Below are 16,445 nucleotides of genomic sequence, written 5' to 3'. Positions count from 1 at the left end.
TGTCCATTTAATTAATTCAAGCTTTTCTTATTTCTATTTAAACACATAATAAGCAAGTGTTCTGTGGAATTCTCTCATTAGTAAACCTCCGGTTGTTTCCCAGAACTGGATGCCGTAGTAAAACAGATGAGGATGGGAAGGGTCTGCTTTTACCTCGAATAACATAGTTGTCCAGTGCATCTTCCATCCTCCTCAGTGCTTCAGTCCTATCACAGCCGTACGTGATCAGCTAAAAGCAAGCAGACATATGTCCATACGCCAAATGACAAGGTCCAGTAAAAACTAAAACATTTCCTAACAGATTTCCCAAAATATCTTTTCAAATTTCACAGTGGCTTAGTTTATAACACAAAATATGTCAATTAAGACTTTTTTGAGTATATAAATATTAGAATCAAACCATGTCAGGCTTTCACCTATATTTCATTACCTTTATAAGGAGTCATTTGACAAAAAAATAATGTAACAAAAACAAGCATAGAAAAAATTTAAAAGGAAATAAAACAAAACATAAGTCTGAGCATCATAGCTGAAAAAGGAGGATCCCTGGAGTTTAGGAATTCAAGACAAGAGCCAAGATACCATCTCTACAAAAATAAACTTTTTACATTAGCAGGCATGGTGCTGCACACCTGTAGCCCTAGCTACTCAGGAGGCTGAGGCAGGAGGCTCCCTTGAGTCCATGATTTGGAGGTTGCAGTGAGCTATGATGCCGCTGCTGCAGTCCAGGGCAAAAGAGTAAGACTTGGTCTCAAAAAAAGTGAATATTTGAGAGAAAATGTGAACATCTAAGATAATGATAGGATTAGATCTGGTTTAGTTTCCAATTTTGTGTGGTTTCCAAATTTGATACACTATGTAGCTTACACTTTCATAGCTAACAAAAACAGTTAAATTTTAAATATTAAAGTGGGGGGGAAGACTATCTTAAGAATTATTCATAGTTTTATACATCATATAGCCCAGAAACAAAAGACATTCTGGTAGAAAAACTGAAAGGTCTTTCCACCTTATATGATTTAGTGCCCATTTATATGTATCACATAAAATTTAGCAATAAAATGTGATTTGTTCACTAAAGATTTTTCTGGTGGTTATATTAGTCAATCTGTAGATTGTAATTATTTTAGCATATTTTACTAGCTGTTCAAAGCAATTTGAAAATTAATGTGTGGGCCATTTTTATGAACAGAAATACATTAATCTAAAAATGGAATCCTATCTATTTGAAAACCAATCTATAATGTTTATGTATTTTAGTATTCATGTATTTATGTATTTATGTATTATGTATATTAAGTTTATGTATTTTATGTATTTATGTATTTATGTATTATGTATATTAAGTTTATGTATTTTAGTATTTATGTATTTCTTTAATAGAAAAAAAGACCTAAAATTTATTTTAATAATATTAGAGCAAAAACTTAAGTAAAAAAGAAAGATAAAATGCTTTGTTTACTGCAACTAGATGAAAAAGTATAGTTGGGGAAAATTATCTTGAGAAATGGGACTTCTAAAGAAATCATTCCTAACAACACAGCTAACATTTCAGAGAACATGGGATTTTCTAAATAAAATCAACAGTTTTAACTACACCAGTATTTTACATTTTATACGGTCTTAAAGATTTTAAAGATCTAAAAGTTTAGGTAGAATTGTTAATTTATTTTGGAAGTCAAATTTCACAAAGACAGGTGGGCAAAACACATCTTTTACATGAAACTTAGCTTTAGTGCTGGCTTAAACTTGAAGAAAAAAGCTCAAAAGCAGGCTCAGCACCTGTAGCTCAGTGGCTCTGGTGCCAGCCACATAACACCGGCGCTGGCAGGTCAAATCCAGCCCGGGGCTGCCAAACAATAATGACAACTACAATCAAAAAATAACTGGGTACTGTGGCAGGTGCCTGTAGTCCCAGCTACTTGGGAGGCTGACTCAAGAGAATCGCTTAAGCCCAAGAGTTTGACGTTGCTGTGAGCGATGATGCCACTGCACTCTACCCAGGGCTACAGCTTGAGACTCTGACTTAAAAAGGAAAAAAAGAAAAGGTCAAAAGTATCCTAACAAACACTGCCTATCACCCCCAAATTCTTGGTATTACCTGTCATCTCAGGCAATTTTCAGTAATGGCCAAAAAGGAACTTAATTCCTTCTCATTACAATGAGTTGAGCTGGCACTGTTGGTTAAAAGTTGATCATCATTGTCACTGCGTATGGTGGATATGTGTGTGTGCAGCTGTGATTTGACTGGGAAGGAAGGAACACTGCCAAGTAACACGATGTTGGATTTTCTCTCCCAAGAAAAAAACTTTGCTCTGCTTTCCCATCATTTGCATCAGTGCATAATCACTTGTTTAATTATATTATAATACATATGATTGAGATGAAGGCCCGATTTTAGCCTTTTTAAATATGTACACTGTGTGTTCAGAAGAAAACTGAAAGAATCCATTAAGGAATTGGACTAACCTTTGAAATCATAGGATCATAATAAATGCTAATCTCACTTCCTGGCTGGATGCCACTGTCAACCCGGACCTAAGAGAAAGAAAGAAGAAAACGAGAGTAACTTGTGTTGTGCAGATTTTTTTTTAATCACAGATTCAATTTCCACAGAAAAAAATGCATAGAGCAATTTCAATCTCAAATAACATTTCAGATTTTGACAATCAGAAAAATAACCTAAAAGTACACAGACGAATGGTCTTTATATCTGTTAAGATGCAACATATGCTTTTTGTTCTGCCACTAAATGATGAAACTAGAAAACATAAAAACAAAAATATCCACTTTCTGCAGCACTGACTGCTCCAGGACACGTCTGTGGCTCTCGTATGGTGCATTCCAGCTGCAGCAAAGCGAGGCCAGGGCCCTGCGGTCTCACTGGCCCTGGCCCCTCCCAGAGCACAGGTGAGGCCCTGGTCCAGCCCACTCCTCAGCTCCATAGGAATGCTGGCCTGGGCCTTTCATGTCTGTAACACTTTCCTTTTTTGCCTCACCCTCTCAACTGTAAAACACTGTTTTCTGTTACTGTTAGTCCCCCGAGGCTTTAATGTTTACACAGCTTTTCCCATGGCTTTGCTTTGTAAGGACACACCCCTAATTAGAGTTCTGATTTTGAGATATTCATGGGGGGAGAAATAGCACAAGTTCAAAATATTCTTTTGAAGAGCCTGATTGCTGTTAACCAGCCAGCAAGTTAGTTAGTACATCGCTGATTCTTGTTTTCATCTCCCAGTTTGATACCAGGAGTAAGGCACGGAGGTTAGCCATGTAAAACTTTTCAAATGAGCAGTTGCCAAGGACACAATATTTATTAAATTATCCTGTCCAAGTTTTGGAATCTGAAGTATTTAAAAGGTAATCAAAATAGTTAAGACTGTCAGGCATCTCCTAGGGGTCTTGAGGATAGAGGAGCTGAAATGAAGCTGCTAGAACAGCAGGACTCTGATGCCCAACAATCTGAAGGGTGGGAAGAAAAGGGGAGCCGCTCACGTAGCTCTCCACCTGTGGGAGAAGCCTTCCTAATACACAGCAGCTCATCTGTCTGCAGCAAGGCAGAAAAAGGTCAACACAGTGGCTGTTAGGCCTTTAATATTTTAATTTAGGCAATTATCAAGGGACCACATGTAGAACCTCTTGTCTAGGATATCCACATGAGGGTCTGATGATGGCTTTATTATATTGTGACATCAGAAGATAGGCCATAGTTTTATTCTCATAAAAAAAAAAAAAGAATTACACTACTATTATTTTCATTATAATGCTGTAAAAAGTCACAATATAACATACCTGGAAGGCTTTTATTTCTGTATTTAAAAGCACCCAAAAAATGGATATTTGTATTCATATTTATATACAAAAATGTTAATTTTAAATGGAAGTCATTCACTACTCTTACAAATTATCGTGGCTTTATATTTATTTAAAACATACTTCAGGATATAAATTAAGTTCTATGAAATGCACAGTATTGATTAAAAACTAGAAAAAAAATAATGGAGAAGCTTTAAACGTAATAAAACCACAATCTACCTTTCCCCCACATTTGAATAGCCCCAAAACAGCAACTGACAATCAGGTTACATACCAGAAAAGATACTGTGAGCTTTCTTAATTTAGTACCAAAAAGTTAAAGCGCTAATTTTACCAACCTTACATCTTCAAAACCATAGCATGCTTGCTAAAGCTATGTTTAGAGATTGGTACAAGTTCTAAGACTTTTGATATTAAAAATATTCTCTCATTTGCTACATAAATCGCTACAAAGTTAGTGAGGAACTGTGATGTTCAGGCTACTAGTTAAGTAACATCGACGATAAGAATATTACCTTATGTAGTTCTTAAAATCTCAGTTACCTTGAATAATACCATCCTAAAAGTTAAGTTACCTAAGGCTTCTAAATATAACTGGGTCTTTTTATTAACTAAAATTATGATGACAGAAAGTATGTCATTTTAATTTAAAAATCTACAGGGTAAAAATCAAGACATATCTATACATTTTACATATATATAATATATATGTATTTCATATATATAAAATCACCACATATCTTTGTATAAGCAAATCAACATTTCCAAGTTAAAATTGTCACAAAGCATGAAAACTCTGATCATTTACTGTTTATGCAGTCTTTTTCAAAAATAATCACCTATATTTAAATTTTTAACAACAAATTAAAAATCAATTCATGCCCCCATTCCTTCACGAAAACAAAGGCTAAACATACTTGCATTAAAAGCTTTAGGAATAAAGTCGAATGTAGTTGGAACCAAATTCCTGAATAGAACAAAATTGTGCTCTGAAAAAAATTTACATACTGTGGTGATCAAATATCATAAAGAAGAGCTTCATCTTTGTCATATAAATAAATTCCAGGCATAAAGAAGCTCATGGACAGTGTGAACCATAAGTTAACTCTTAATTATGTATTCTTGTGACCAAAAAAGGTAAGAGCCAAAAATGATTTCCTAAGGTAAATTGATTGAGTTTTAATAAGGCGAGAAGGAAAAACAAATAATAAAAATCGCAACAAAACACCCAAGCACCTTTGTATGAGATTCTCAAACCACTGCTCAGAAATCTCCAGCATAATTAAAATTTGCCTCTTCAGTACCACAGTGGGCCCCATGAAACTCAGGCGTCTCCTGCCCTTCATTCTCAATTCACCTCTCCCCTCAGCACAACTCCCAGCCCGCCATGTCTACCTGACAAGTGACAGCCCAATCTGATTAAATGCTTCCAAGGGAGGGGACTCGTGGGCCTCCATGACAGGCCAAAAGTGATCACCATGGAGATACATAATTACAGCTGTCAACGCATCTACTGTCCTGCTGACACCAATTTGATCGCTCCCAGCAATAATGATAGACAAAGCTTAGTGTGCACTCTCCTGCACCCAATCACTTCATCTATTCCTTGGTCCATTTAGCTGACATGCAACATTCACACAAGCAAATAACAGCAGTAAGCAGAACATTTAAGGCATTTTAATTGTTTTTTCTTTCTATGGATGGCTCACAACTGCAAATGTTATTACATAAAACTCCTGCTGCAGCATTAATTGAAGAAAGATTTGGTGGGACAAAGACTGTAGGGGGTATAGTTTGTCCATTATCACTTGTACTTTCAACAGGTCTCACGTTTGAAAATTGCAAATTGCAAAAACTTGTGAGGGCAAAATGTTTGACATCCTGTTAGCTATTACAACATGGTGAAAACTTCTAGCAACTAGAGTAATCATTACAAATTCTTATTTAATATTTTTTTCTTTGATTAAAAAAGTGTTTAGATATGTCCCTATGATACTTGTTTTCTCATCTGCTATTTAATGTCACATAATGCCTGTTAAATCTTTACAATTTTTTTTTCTGCCTTTGGGCTTTGAACACAGCATGGAGTCTCCAAGCCTAGAAAGGGTCAAGTCCCTTTGGAAAGCACATGGGTAAAAACAATTTAAAAAGTGAAATAAATCATATATCCAATAACATCTTCAAATTTAGAATTCTTCCTGTAATCTTTCACCATCTTCGTGTCAGTAATCAAACTGAATAATCATATTCACAGATGGTACAGCCTTGTCACCCACTAGCTAACATAATGTCACAGAGATAAGCACTTATTACCTTGATTAAGAGAAAGGGTATGTCCTTGTTATTTTTATCCAACAAAACTATTTAAAGAACAGCTACTGAATACAAAGGAACTATGCAATGAAGTGGACAGCGATTACTTTTTTAGCCAGTAATACGTAATTCGTAAAGTCTGAGACACTTGGTCGAAATGGACTAAGGAAAACAAAGTGCACCTCATTCTATTAACAAGCTCATCTTGTGCTTGTATTCCTCGACATGGTCGGGGCAGCTAGATTAGATTAACGAAAAGATTAAAGTGTGACACACAAAAGTCATTTCCCATTCTTAAGATTCATGATCATGTTGATTAGAATTTTTGAAAGAATTGGGAAAATTGTAAACTCCCATTAATATCAGCAGACATTTCTTCTAGACACTCCTTGTCAAGTGAATTCTGACACTCCTGAACACTATAAAATGCCATTAAAAATTATTTTAAATACAAAACTGTGCAATTCCCCATGAATTTTACTCGTCCTTCAATTTACACCCTTCAGTGTCGACATACTTCAACATAAAAGCATAACATAAATCAAGAGTTTACCCCTCAGTTGGTATCACAGCTTAATGACTTACACCAGGTAGATGTAATGGTTCTTGGTACTGAGACAGTCTCCCAATAGACGGTAAACCAAAAGACTTGTAGGGGTCCTGAAAGTTCAAAGGAAAGGAAGCACAGTCTTTGAAATATAAATCAGCACAAGTAAGGTTAAATATTTATACAATGAAAAAAGCATTTATAGATCTATTTTCAACATAAGGCATTTACCAAATCAGAAATTTCGGAATATTATTGTCTTATACTCTACACAACTTAGAAGTGTACTTAAAAATCAAACAGAACTGTAAGCAGAATTTAGCCTGACCTTGATCATACTTTATTGAAACTGGTAAAATTCCAACTTTTTATACAGCTTCTTAGAATGCCTTGGGCAAAAATAAAATAACCTAGACCCTACATCAAAACATAACTCAAGTTCAGAACAACAAAAGTGGTACACCAAAGATATTTGTTTTTCCTACTTCTCAAGACAGCTCACATATGGTAAAACCTGAGAATTTGTGTTCTTCAAATAAAGACCTGTAAAGAAACTTTGCATGTGCTGCTTATTAGATATGCACTTCAGAGTAAATATCTTAGATCATCAGACTAGTGTGCTCAGTGTCATAATAAGAAAGGAATACCACTTAAAATATAATGAAAAACAAGAGCGAGACAACCACACCAAAACAGGCATGCAAGCTCCTTAAAAAAGATCTAGAACTGTCAGTATTTATAAAAATAGATACTGATTTTTTTTTGACAGATTATCTTTGATGGCTGAAAGTAAAAGACAGTATAAATGTTACCTTGCATTTTTTGTTTTAATCATTTGAAAAAAGCATTTTTAGATACTGACCTGATTTATAACATAAGAGTATTGATCTGAGAGTTTATGAGTAAAGTCCATAATAAAAGTTATGAATTGATCACATATTTTACCAAAATATTTATGATTTACAATTCGTTTCTTCTATATAATCATAAAGGACAATTTTTTTTAACTGTTGGGAAAAAGTTTAAATAAATATCAAATCAACAGCTAACATGTACCCAACATAGGTGCTTAAAAACACCCGCAGAAATAAATGCTACTTCTTGCTAATGTAGTTTGAAAAGAAAAAGCAAACAAAACAAAAACCGTGGTCTGTTCAAGCTTGAGAATATTTAACTAATGCTTTGTTGCCTCATAACAGGTTGATAGCTATTTCCCCACCCAGAAATATAAGAGAATTAATTAAACCCAGTTCTTTAAAACTATTTCAAATTATATCAAAATTACCTAGTGTATGTTCTGGTTTAATCACAGATAATATAATGAAATACTCGACACAAGTTATAAACCCCTAACTTTCCCTCATTGTCTAGCTACCCCAGGTCTCAGGACTCTGGACACAGCCACCATCCTTCCTCCCACCATCCTTCACTTTACCTCCGCGTAAACCCGACATTCGACTGCCCAGCCGTTGATGGGAATATCAGCTTGTTTGTGCCTGAGAGGGTAACCCTTAGCAACACGGATCATTTCTTGGACTAAGTCCAGGCCCGTAATGCATTCTGTGACAGGATGCTCAACCTGCAAGGCCAAGACCTGCCAGTCAGTAGGTGTAGGACAAAGTAACACAAATAAACAAGAACAATTTCAAAAAGTTTTGAGGAAAAAATGAGCTTACTTTTACTTAACAGTTAGTTATACTTGACTGAAAAACACTCTAGCTAGGAGGACAAAACCAAAGAATAAACAATATAGTACACGGATCATAAGTATTTTTAAACTGTTTTAAAATTTTGGTTTATTTGTGGTCTAACCATGTTTAACAATTTTGATTCTGGAATTAATCCTTAACTGAAAACCATGTTTATTTCTCTGCAATCCTCCACATAGCTAATAATTAACCCTGTCTGCTACACTTAACATGGCATCTAGAGGAGGGCAGCTTCTGATTTTCCAAAGCACTGGTCTACCCTGTCTCACCCACTTGCATGCTTTCACTAACCTGTCCTGACAAGCAGCCAGATTAGCGTAATCTTGCATCAATGCAGTGTAGCAGAAAGGAGCAGATGGATCCTTCAGGTTGCTTTCCCTCCAGACTGGCTTGGGGAGTGCTTAGCATGCACAATAGCAAAACTGAACTGGTGAGATCACGCTGCCCTCTCAGCAAACTGCTGATAACCACTTTGGCCGATGCTGTCAAGGGAATACCTGGCCTTCCACACTAACACATGGGATACATGTGCACAAAACCACTCACTGGCATATAGGTACACAGTCAGGGATGTGTGCCATTATAAACTTGATCACTCACTTATAAATCCCCAAACTTGAGTTAAAATAACGCTATTTAAGACACTCGAAAAAAGCAGATATCTTTCATCTAAAATCTTAAGTTTTAAAAATTTTTTTTAAAAACTTTGGCCACATCTACTGCTTTGATAGTTCTTTTCTTTGCAAAAATTAAGTATGTTCTAAATGCACTTCACAATAGTTTCTTGACCATGACATGTCATATTTCATACACTCTGACACAGGAAAAGGTCAGTGAACAAACGAATTATCTTCCCATCCTCAACTACACTAATTGAAGGACAGGACTTAGTCATTATAATAATCTTGAAGCTTATCATAAGCAGACAATGCCATGGTCTTAAAAAAAAAGCTTTGTAAAAATAAACAGATGGCATCCATAATTAGCTCTGTGTGTGTTATGAGTTTGTTTACAGTTTCGACAACATTTTAAGACACTTTGACATAATTTTAATGACAAATCATCATTAAAATAAGCATTTACCCTTTGTAAAATAAATGTGACACTAAATAAAGATCTTATTAGATAGTTTAAAATACATATTTTGGATAATAAATTATGGTCTTCCAAGAATAAAACTCATCTATATGGTAAGTATAATACTATAAAACCCCTCCTATATTGCTAGAAGCTGACTTCATATGAGAAAGCATTTTAGCACTCTATTCAAGAGGTGAGCCTACTATGTACCACCTGCTTTATACCAACACACCCACTAGGTGAGAGGACAGTTTTAAAAGTTAAGTGAACAATTCAGTTTCCTCTTTCCACATATGACCACTGTATAGGTAAGTATATATTATGTATAAGGCAAATAAATACATATTGAATGAATGAATAGCAAACCCAGAGTCACACCTATATTAAGTGGTAGAGAAGGGATTGGGATTTATGTCACTCCAGAGATGACATCCTCTTCCTGTTCTTCCTTATGGAAAAATACACATGAAAGCATGTAGTAAACAGGAAGGGCTATACAATCATGCACAGTTGTCTTTTCTAAAACATACTACTGTGAAGGCTTAAAAATCCAAATTCATTGTGAGGCTCTTTAACCTTTAAAGATGTCTCTGTAAGTAGGTAGAAAAATAAGTACGTTAGACCCACTGGGAATGGGATCAAAAAATGAACCCACTTTGTTCTAAACTTACAGCTATATAACAGAAACGTACCAATTTACAATCTAAATTAGTGAGCTACAAGTAATTAAAAACAAAAGTAAGATAATTTAGAGGTAAAATGATGACAAACAGAACTTTTGTTGTTGTTGTTGTTTTGTTTCTTTTTTGAGACAGAGCCTCAAGCTGTCCCCCTGGGTAGAGTGCCGTGACATCACAGCTCACAACAACCTCCAACTCCTGGGCTCGAGCGGGTCTCCTGCCTCAGCCTCCCAAGTAGCTAGGACCACAGGCTTAGCTATTTTTTGGCTGCAGCCGTCATTGTTGTTTGGCAGGCCCAGGCTGGATTCAAACCCGCTACCTTAGGTGAATGTGGCTAGCGCCTTAGCCATTTAAGCCACAGGTGCCAAGCCGACAAACAGAACTTTTAAAAAAGATACACTTATTGTCAAGTATTGTCAAAGCCCACAAAACAGTCTAAATTGTTTGAATTTATCAGGCAAAAGATACATCTTTCAAGTAACACTTATTTGAAAAAAATCTAAATTCACAGAATTCCTAAGCTAATCCATAGGATATAGGAAACATTTCCTTTAGGCCCTGTATTATTATTATTATTTTTAGAATCTTATAAGCATAACATTGCCTAAATAATCACATTATCTCCCCTACTCCAAAAAACATTGCAATGATTTCCCCTACAAGTTAAATGCAATCCTTAAAAGTTCAGAACAGAGATATACAGAGGAACAAAATGGCTGCCAGGCCAAAATATAATTCAAGAGGAAGGGAGGGAAGTGAAGATGGTTAACTAGATTAAAAGGTTATAAAAAGAAAACAGGAGTCAAAAATTGGTGTCTGGTAAACCAAGTTCACCTTATTGCGCTTAGAAGAAAAATCTAACTATAGAAGTGTGATGCTAATCTATTCTGAGGACTATGCGGGGGAGGGATGTACACTTCTATTTGAGAAACACTGGATTAATTTAAGTTATAACAAGTTTTGTTTGTTTGTTTGTTTGTTTGTTTTTTAAGAAAGACCCCTCAGTCACTAACATGTCCACAAGCTTTGCGATTTCCAAGAGGCCCTTGTGCAGTGCTTCCACTTCTTTTGCAGAGAGTATCTTACTCAATGAGTTGGGCAGTCCGTGGGGAACACGTTTTTGGAAACAATGCCTTATAAAATGGAATTTCCTTATTGTAACTCCTCCTCACTAGGCAAATTTTTGAGAACCTGGCTTTATATGTTTTTCCTACACAACAGAAATGTGCTTGTTCCAAGAAACACATGAATCAGGGATCCACCAGATAGTGTACCTTGCATTGTAGATGAACACATTAGCATTCAAATACATAAATCTTGCCCATGAGAAAGCCCTAACAACAACAAAAATTCACACACATAAAGAAGCAGTAGGCCCAACCAAGTTGCAATTTTTGAATTCTCCATGACAAATTTCCGATTGGGATATACTGGCCAAGGTAGCAGGGTCCATTACTAGTTGATACATCCATTTCTATTGGTAATATCCTTAGCTCGCCATAAATTTTTTTGTTCAAGCAGGTACAAAAATCTATAATCACCGAATGCCAAGATTTTTATAGATCTATTTGCTACTTTTAGTTTTGTCTTCCGAGTCACCATCAAGCTGTCACTATTATCACTGCGTCCAGACCTTCTACTACTCCCTCTTATTCATCTGTTGCTTCAAATTTATCTCCCCAATAACTGAGCTTGTCAAACGCAACTGTGAGGTAAAACAGATTTGTCTTTATCTATGAGTGCTTAACTTAGCAAATTTCAGTAGTAATAAACTTACAGCCAGCTCTTTCTGCCACTGTGTAGTCATTATTTCCTTCAAGATTCTAAAAATTAGTCATAAATTCTGACACTGCCATTGTCATCTATAGCTTATCTCATTAAATACAAACTAGGAAGTATGCTAAAACTAGTAAGTGAAAATGGGATGCGATGTTTACAGAGTCTCAAAGTATCTCCCTATAGAACACATTATCAGCGGCTCGGCACCTGTGGCTCAAGTGGCTAAGGCACCAGCCACATACACCTGAGCTGGCGGGTTCGAATCCAGCCCTGGCCCGCCAAACAACAATGACAGCTGCAACCAAAAAATAGCTGGGCATTGTGAAGGGCACCTGTTGTCTCAGCTAGTTGGGAGGTAGAGGCAGGAGACTCGCTTGAGCTCAGGAGTTGGAGGTTGCTGTGAGCTGTGATGCCACAGCACTCTACCCAGGGCAAAACTTGAGGCTCTGTCTCAAAAAAAATAAAAATTAAATTAAATTTAAAAAGAACACGTTATCAGTGACAAAGGGAAAAATAGTAAGTCTATGGTGGAGAAATGCCAGAGACAGCATCTTAACCAAGCCAACGTTAGTCACCAGAAACAGGACAAACAGACATCACTCCTCCCATGCAGAGCTTAGTGTTCCTGACCAAAATGCAAAGACTAAATCTAGTCAAGAGAAAACAGACCCAAAGCAAGGGACAATACAATGAATGGCGTGTGCTCATCAAGAATGTTGAGACTACAACTGACCAAAAAAAAAAAAAAAGATAATAATAATTAAAAAGGCCAAAGCATTGTCCCAGAGTGAAAGTAAATAAAGAGATGTAATAACTAAACGTAATTTAAGACTCTGAACCAGAATTTTTTTCTTTCCTATAAAAGGCATCGGTGAGACAATTTTTACAAAGATAAAAATTTGTATCCTGATTTTGATAGTGGTATTGTGGTTATGTAAAAGAATTTCCTTATTTTTAGGAAATATAGACATACTCAGAGTAAAGGGGCACCAGCTGTGCAACTTACTCTGAAACATTTCAGGTAAAGAAAATACAGATACAGATACAGGCAGAAATGTGCAGGAAATGTGGTAAATGTTAGTGACGAGAACTCAGACATTCCTTGTAATATTTCCATGACTTTGCTATAAGTCTGAAATCATTTCAAAATAAAAGTTAATAAAAATAAAAGTAATGTCACTACAAAGACTTGTTTTTCATATTATAAAACATTATCAAAAAAGAGATATCTGATTTGATCAACATTCTTTTCTCTTCAGTCAGAATCCTCCCACTGTGTTAGTTATCCAACAGTAGATAATTTGTTCAATATGTTTTCTCTGACCTAAACTTTTAAATATTTCACTGTGATATTTATCTAATAATTCCTAAAACTTTAAGAATAGGTAACTAAATAACAGGCAAATCTTTCTCAAGGGCAGGGAGATTTAGGCAAATTTTAATTATATACCTGAGTTAACTTTAAATGAAAATTAATTTAGACTGAGAGAAGTCTAAAAGAAGAAAAAGTCATGAAGAAAAAGTAAGATGCAACACATGTTAACTTGGCCACCATGGCAAGGAGGCCGATGAGAAGTATTTGAAATTCCTTGAACAGAGAGATGTTTGGGGCCGTAACTGCTGGGCAGCTAATGAGTGGTGTCAAAGCAGAAGCTGTCCCCAAGAGTACAAAACCCACCATCCACAGTGAGAGCTGAGTGACATCAGCACGGCACTCTCCAATTAAATCTCCCCACGCATACAAACCTGTGCAACATTCCAGCGTCAGTAAGAGAAGGCATGTGAGATGCCCACAGAGGTATATGGTGAGAGATGAGTAAGAATTTTTAATATCCAAATCATGTTATTTTAAATTAACATAATTTTAAGTAATATCTTCTTTTTTTTTTTTTTTAGACAGAGCCTCAAGCTGTCCCCCTGGGTAGAGTGCCATGGCATCACAGCTCACAGCAACCTCCAACTACTGGGCTCAAGTGAGTCTCTTGCCTCTGCCTCCCAAGTAGCTAGGACCACAGGCGCCCACCACAACGCCCAGCTGTTTTTTGGTTGCAGTGGTCATTGTTATTTGGCAGGCCCGGCCTGGATTCGAACCTGCCACCTTAGGTGTATGTGGCTGGAGCCTTAGCCACTTGAGCCACAGGCGCCGAGCCTAAGTAACATCTTCATGAAGTAGACCAAGTCTAAACTGGCTTGTGAAAGCTATCTTTTATGAGCAGAATTTGTCAGACTCAACTCAGCAAAGCAGTTTAGGTGTTGATTACCTGTTGAAATATGAGGAAACTGTCCTGTTACATTAAATTTCATTTCATAATGGGGTTTGGCATACTAGGCCTCTGACTTTTTAGTTTGTTATTCCACCCTGAAAGGATAGCTGATGCCATTATTTTGGTTTTGCTCTTTCCATTCAGAGAAATTCTTTGTCCAGAATAGAATCTAACATGTACCTATCAAAATTCTGAAGCTCTACCTCCTGAGAATATAGGATTTCAAAATAAAGATCTAAAGTTATTAGATTTTGATCCAGAGGACTCAAAGATAAAAAGCATGTTGGGAAACAGTCCCCATCACAGCATTCTCATAAACTCATCTTTAAAATCATGGCTATATTTAAGAATGGTCATGAAAATAGAACAGATTCTATTACAGAGCTCCCCTGTTGGCCCCAACAAGAATAGCCAGAGGAAGAAAGGATAAGGGAATACTTACAGGTGAACTTGTGGACTTTCCCAAATTTATATGTTGAAGTCCTAACCCCCAGTACATCAGAATGTGACTCTATTTGGATACAAGGTCTTTAAAGAGGCCATCAAGTTAAAATGAGATCATTAGGGTGGGTTCTAATTCAATATGAGTAATGTCCTTTTATAGAAAGGGAAGATTAGAATGCAAATAACCCACAAGACAGAAGAAAAATCACGTGAAGATTCCCAGCACTCTGGAAGGACAAGGTGGGCGGACGGCTTGAACTCAGGAGTTTGAGACTAGCCTAAGCAAAAGTGAGACCCCATCTCTAAAAAAAAAAAAGACAGGTGTTGTAGTCGGTGCCTGTAGTCTCAGTTACTTGGGAGGCTGAGACAAAAGGATCACTTGAGCCCAAGAGTTTGAGGTTGCTGTGAGCTATTATGATACCACAACACTCTACTGGGGGCAAAAAAGTGAGATTCTACCTCAAAAAAAAAAGGCCCATGAAGACATAGGGAGAAGATGGCCCTCTGCAAGCCAACCAGAGAGGCCTACAAAATACCAACCCTACTTGGCCATCTTGGTATTGGCCTTCCAGCCTCCAGAACTGTGAGAAAATAAATTTTGTTCTGCTGTTTAAGCCACCCAGTCTGCGGTTCTTTGTTATGGCAACCCTAGGACACTAATAAAGATTACTTTAAAAATTAAAAGGTGGCTAGAAGAGTCCAGAACAGTAAGATAGTTTACAGTACGTTTTAAAACAAAACCCTAATTGAGATAACCCCAATTGTAAGTGCTGGACAAGCTCCCCTATGAATATCTTTATACCAAAAACGTCTTTCCCTCAGCTTTCTAATAAGACTCAATAAACAATAACGGAAGGCATGAGGTGCCCTGCTTGCTGTCTGCAGTTTCCCGGAAGACTGAGTGCAAACATCTCTAGACAGTTTGAGAACAGTGGCCTCTGTAACTTTAAATCACAAAGGTCTTTTGCCCAGATCCAAAATGTCCCATTAGAAAAATGAAAGTTTACAAATTAGTTACAAACGCAATTCCCAGTAACTTCTCTTCACTCCTTTGATCAAATATTCCAATTCCATAAAAGCCTAAAATCTTTTGGTATAAAATATCCACAAATATTTTTTAAATTGAAAATTGCTCTGATAGGCTAACTGTCCATCAATGAATAAATGTATAAATAAAATAAGGTATATATACACAATGGAATATTATTCCATCTTAAAAAAGATGAAATCCTGTCATTTGCCACATCAAACATGAAACTGAAGGACATTATGCTAAGTGAAATAAACCAGGGGAAGAAAGATAAATACTGCATGTTCCCACTCATATGTGGGACCTAAAAAAATAATTGACCTCATGGAGACAGAGAGCAGAATGATGGTTACCAAGGCTGGGGCTGGGAAGGATAGCTAGGAGGTGTGGGGGGTGTTAAAAGGGAATGGGTAAGGGTACAAAATACAGTTAGAAGGAATAAGGCCTAGTGCTCAGTAGCATAGCAGGGAAACGACTGAGAGAGTGGGATCAGAATGGGAGCGACACAAATGATAAATGATTGAATACCCCAATACCCTAATTTGGTCATTATACCTCCTGTGCTTATATTAAATAATCATTATGTATCCATAAATGTGTGACTATTATATACCCATAAGTCAAAATAAACAAATTTTATTTATTTATATATATTTTTTGAGATAGGGTCTTACTATGTTGCCCTTGGTAGAGTGCCATGGCATCACAGCTCACAGCAACCTCAAACTCTTGGGCTTAAGTGATTCTCTTGCCTCAGCCTCCCAAATAGCTGAGACTACAGGT

General features: G+C 36.5%; 1 protein-coding gene across 2 annotated transcripts in view; it reads right to left on the bottom strand.

Moving 5' to 3' along the window:
- Positions 1-16,445, bottom strand: part of PCCA (propionyl-CoA carboxylase alpha subunit) — a 373,052-nt gene that overhangs the window by 194,961 nt on the left and 161,646 nt on the right. For both annotated transcript variants that reach the window (XM_003789599.2, XM_023513087.1), the window contains exons 13-16: positions 8,112-8,255; positions 6,715-6,789; positions 2,470-2,538; positions 154-229 (exon numbers count right to left, since the gene is read on the bottom strand). In XM_003789599.2, the coding sequence (XP_003789647.1) occupies positions 154-229; positions 2,470-2,538; positions 6,715-6,789; positions 8,112-8,255 (364 nt within the window). The remainder of the gene's footprint in view (positions 1-153; positions 230-2,469; positions 2,539-6,714; positions 6,790-8,111; positions 8,256-16,445) is intronic.

This window comes from Otolemur garnettii, unplaced genomic scaffold (assembly GCF_000181295.1).
Source record: "Otolemur garnettii isolate 467f Iridium unplaced genomic scaffold, OtoGar3 scaffold00034, whole genome shotgun sequence".
Lineage (NCBI taxonomy): Eukaryota > Metazoa > Chordata > Mammalia > Primates > Galagidae > Otolemur > Otolemur garnettii.
This window is presented reverse-complemented; position numbering and strand designations above follow the sequence as displayed.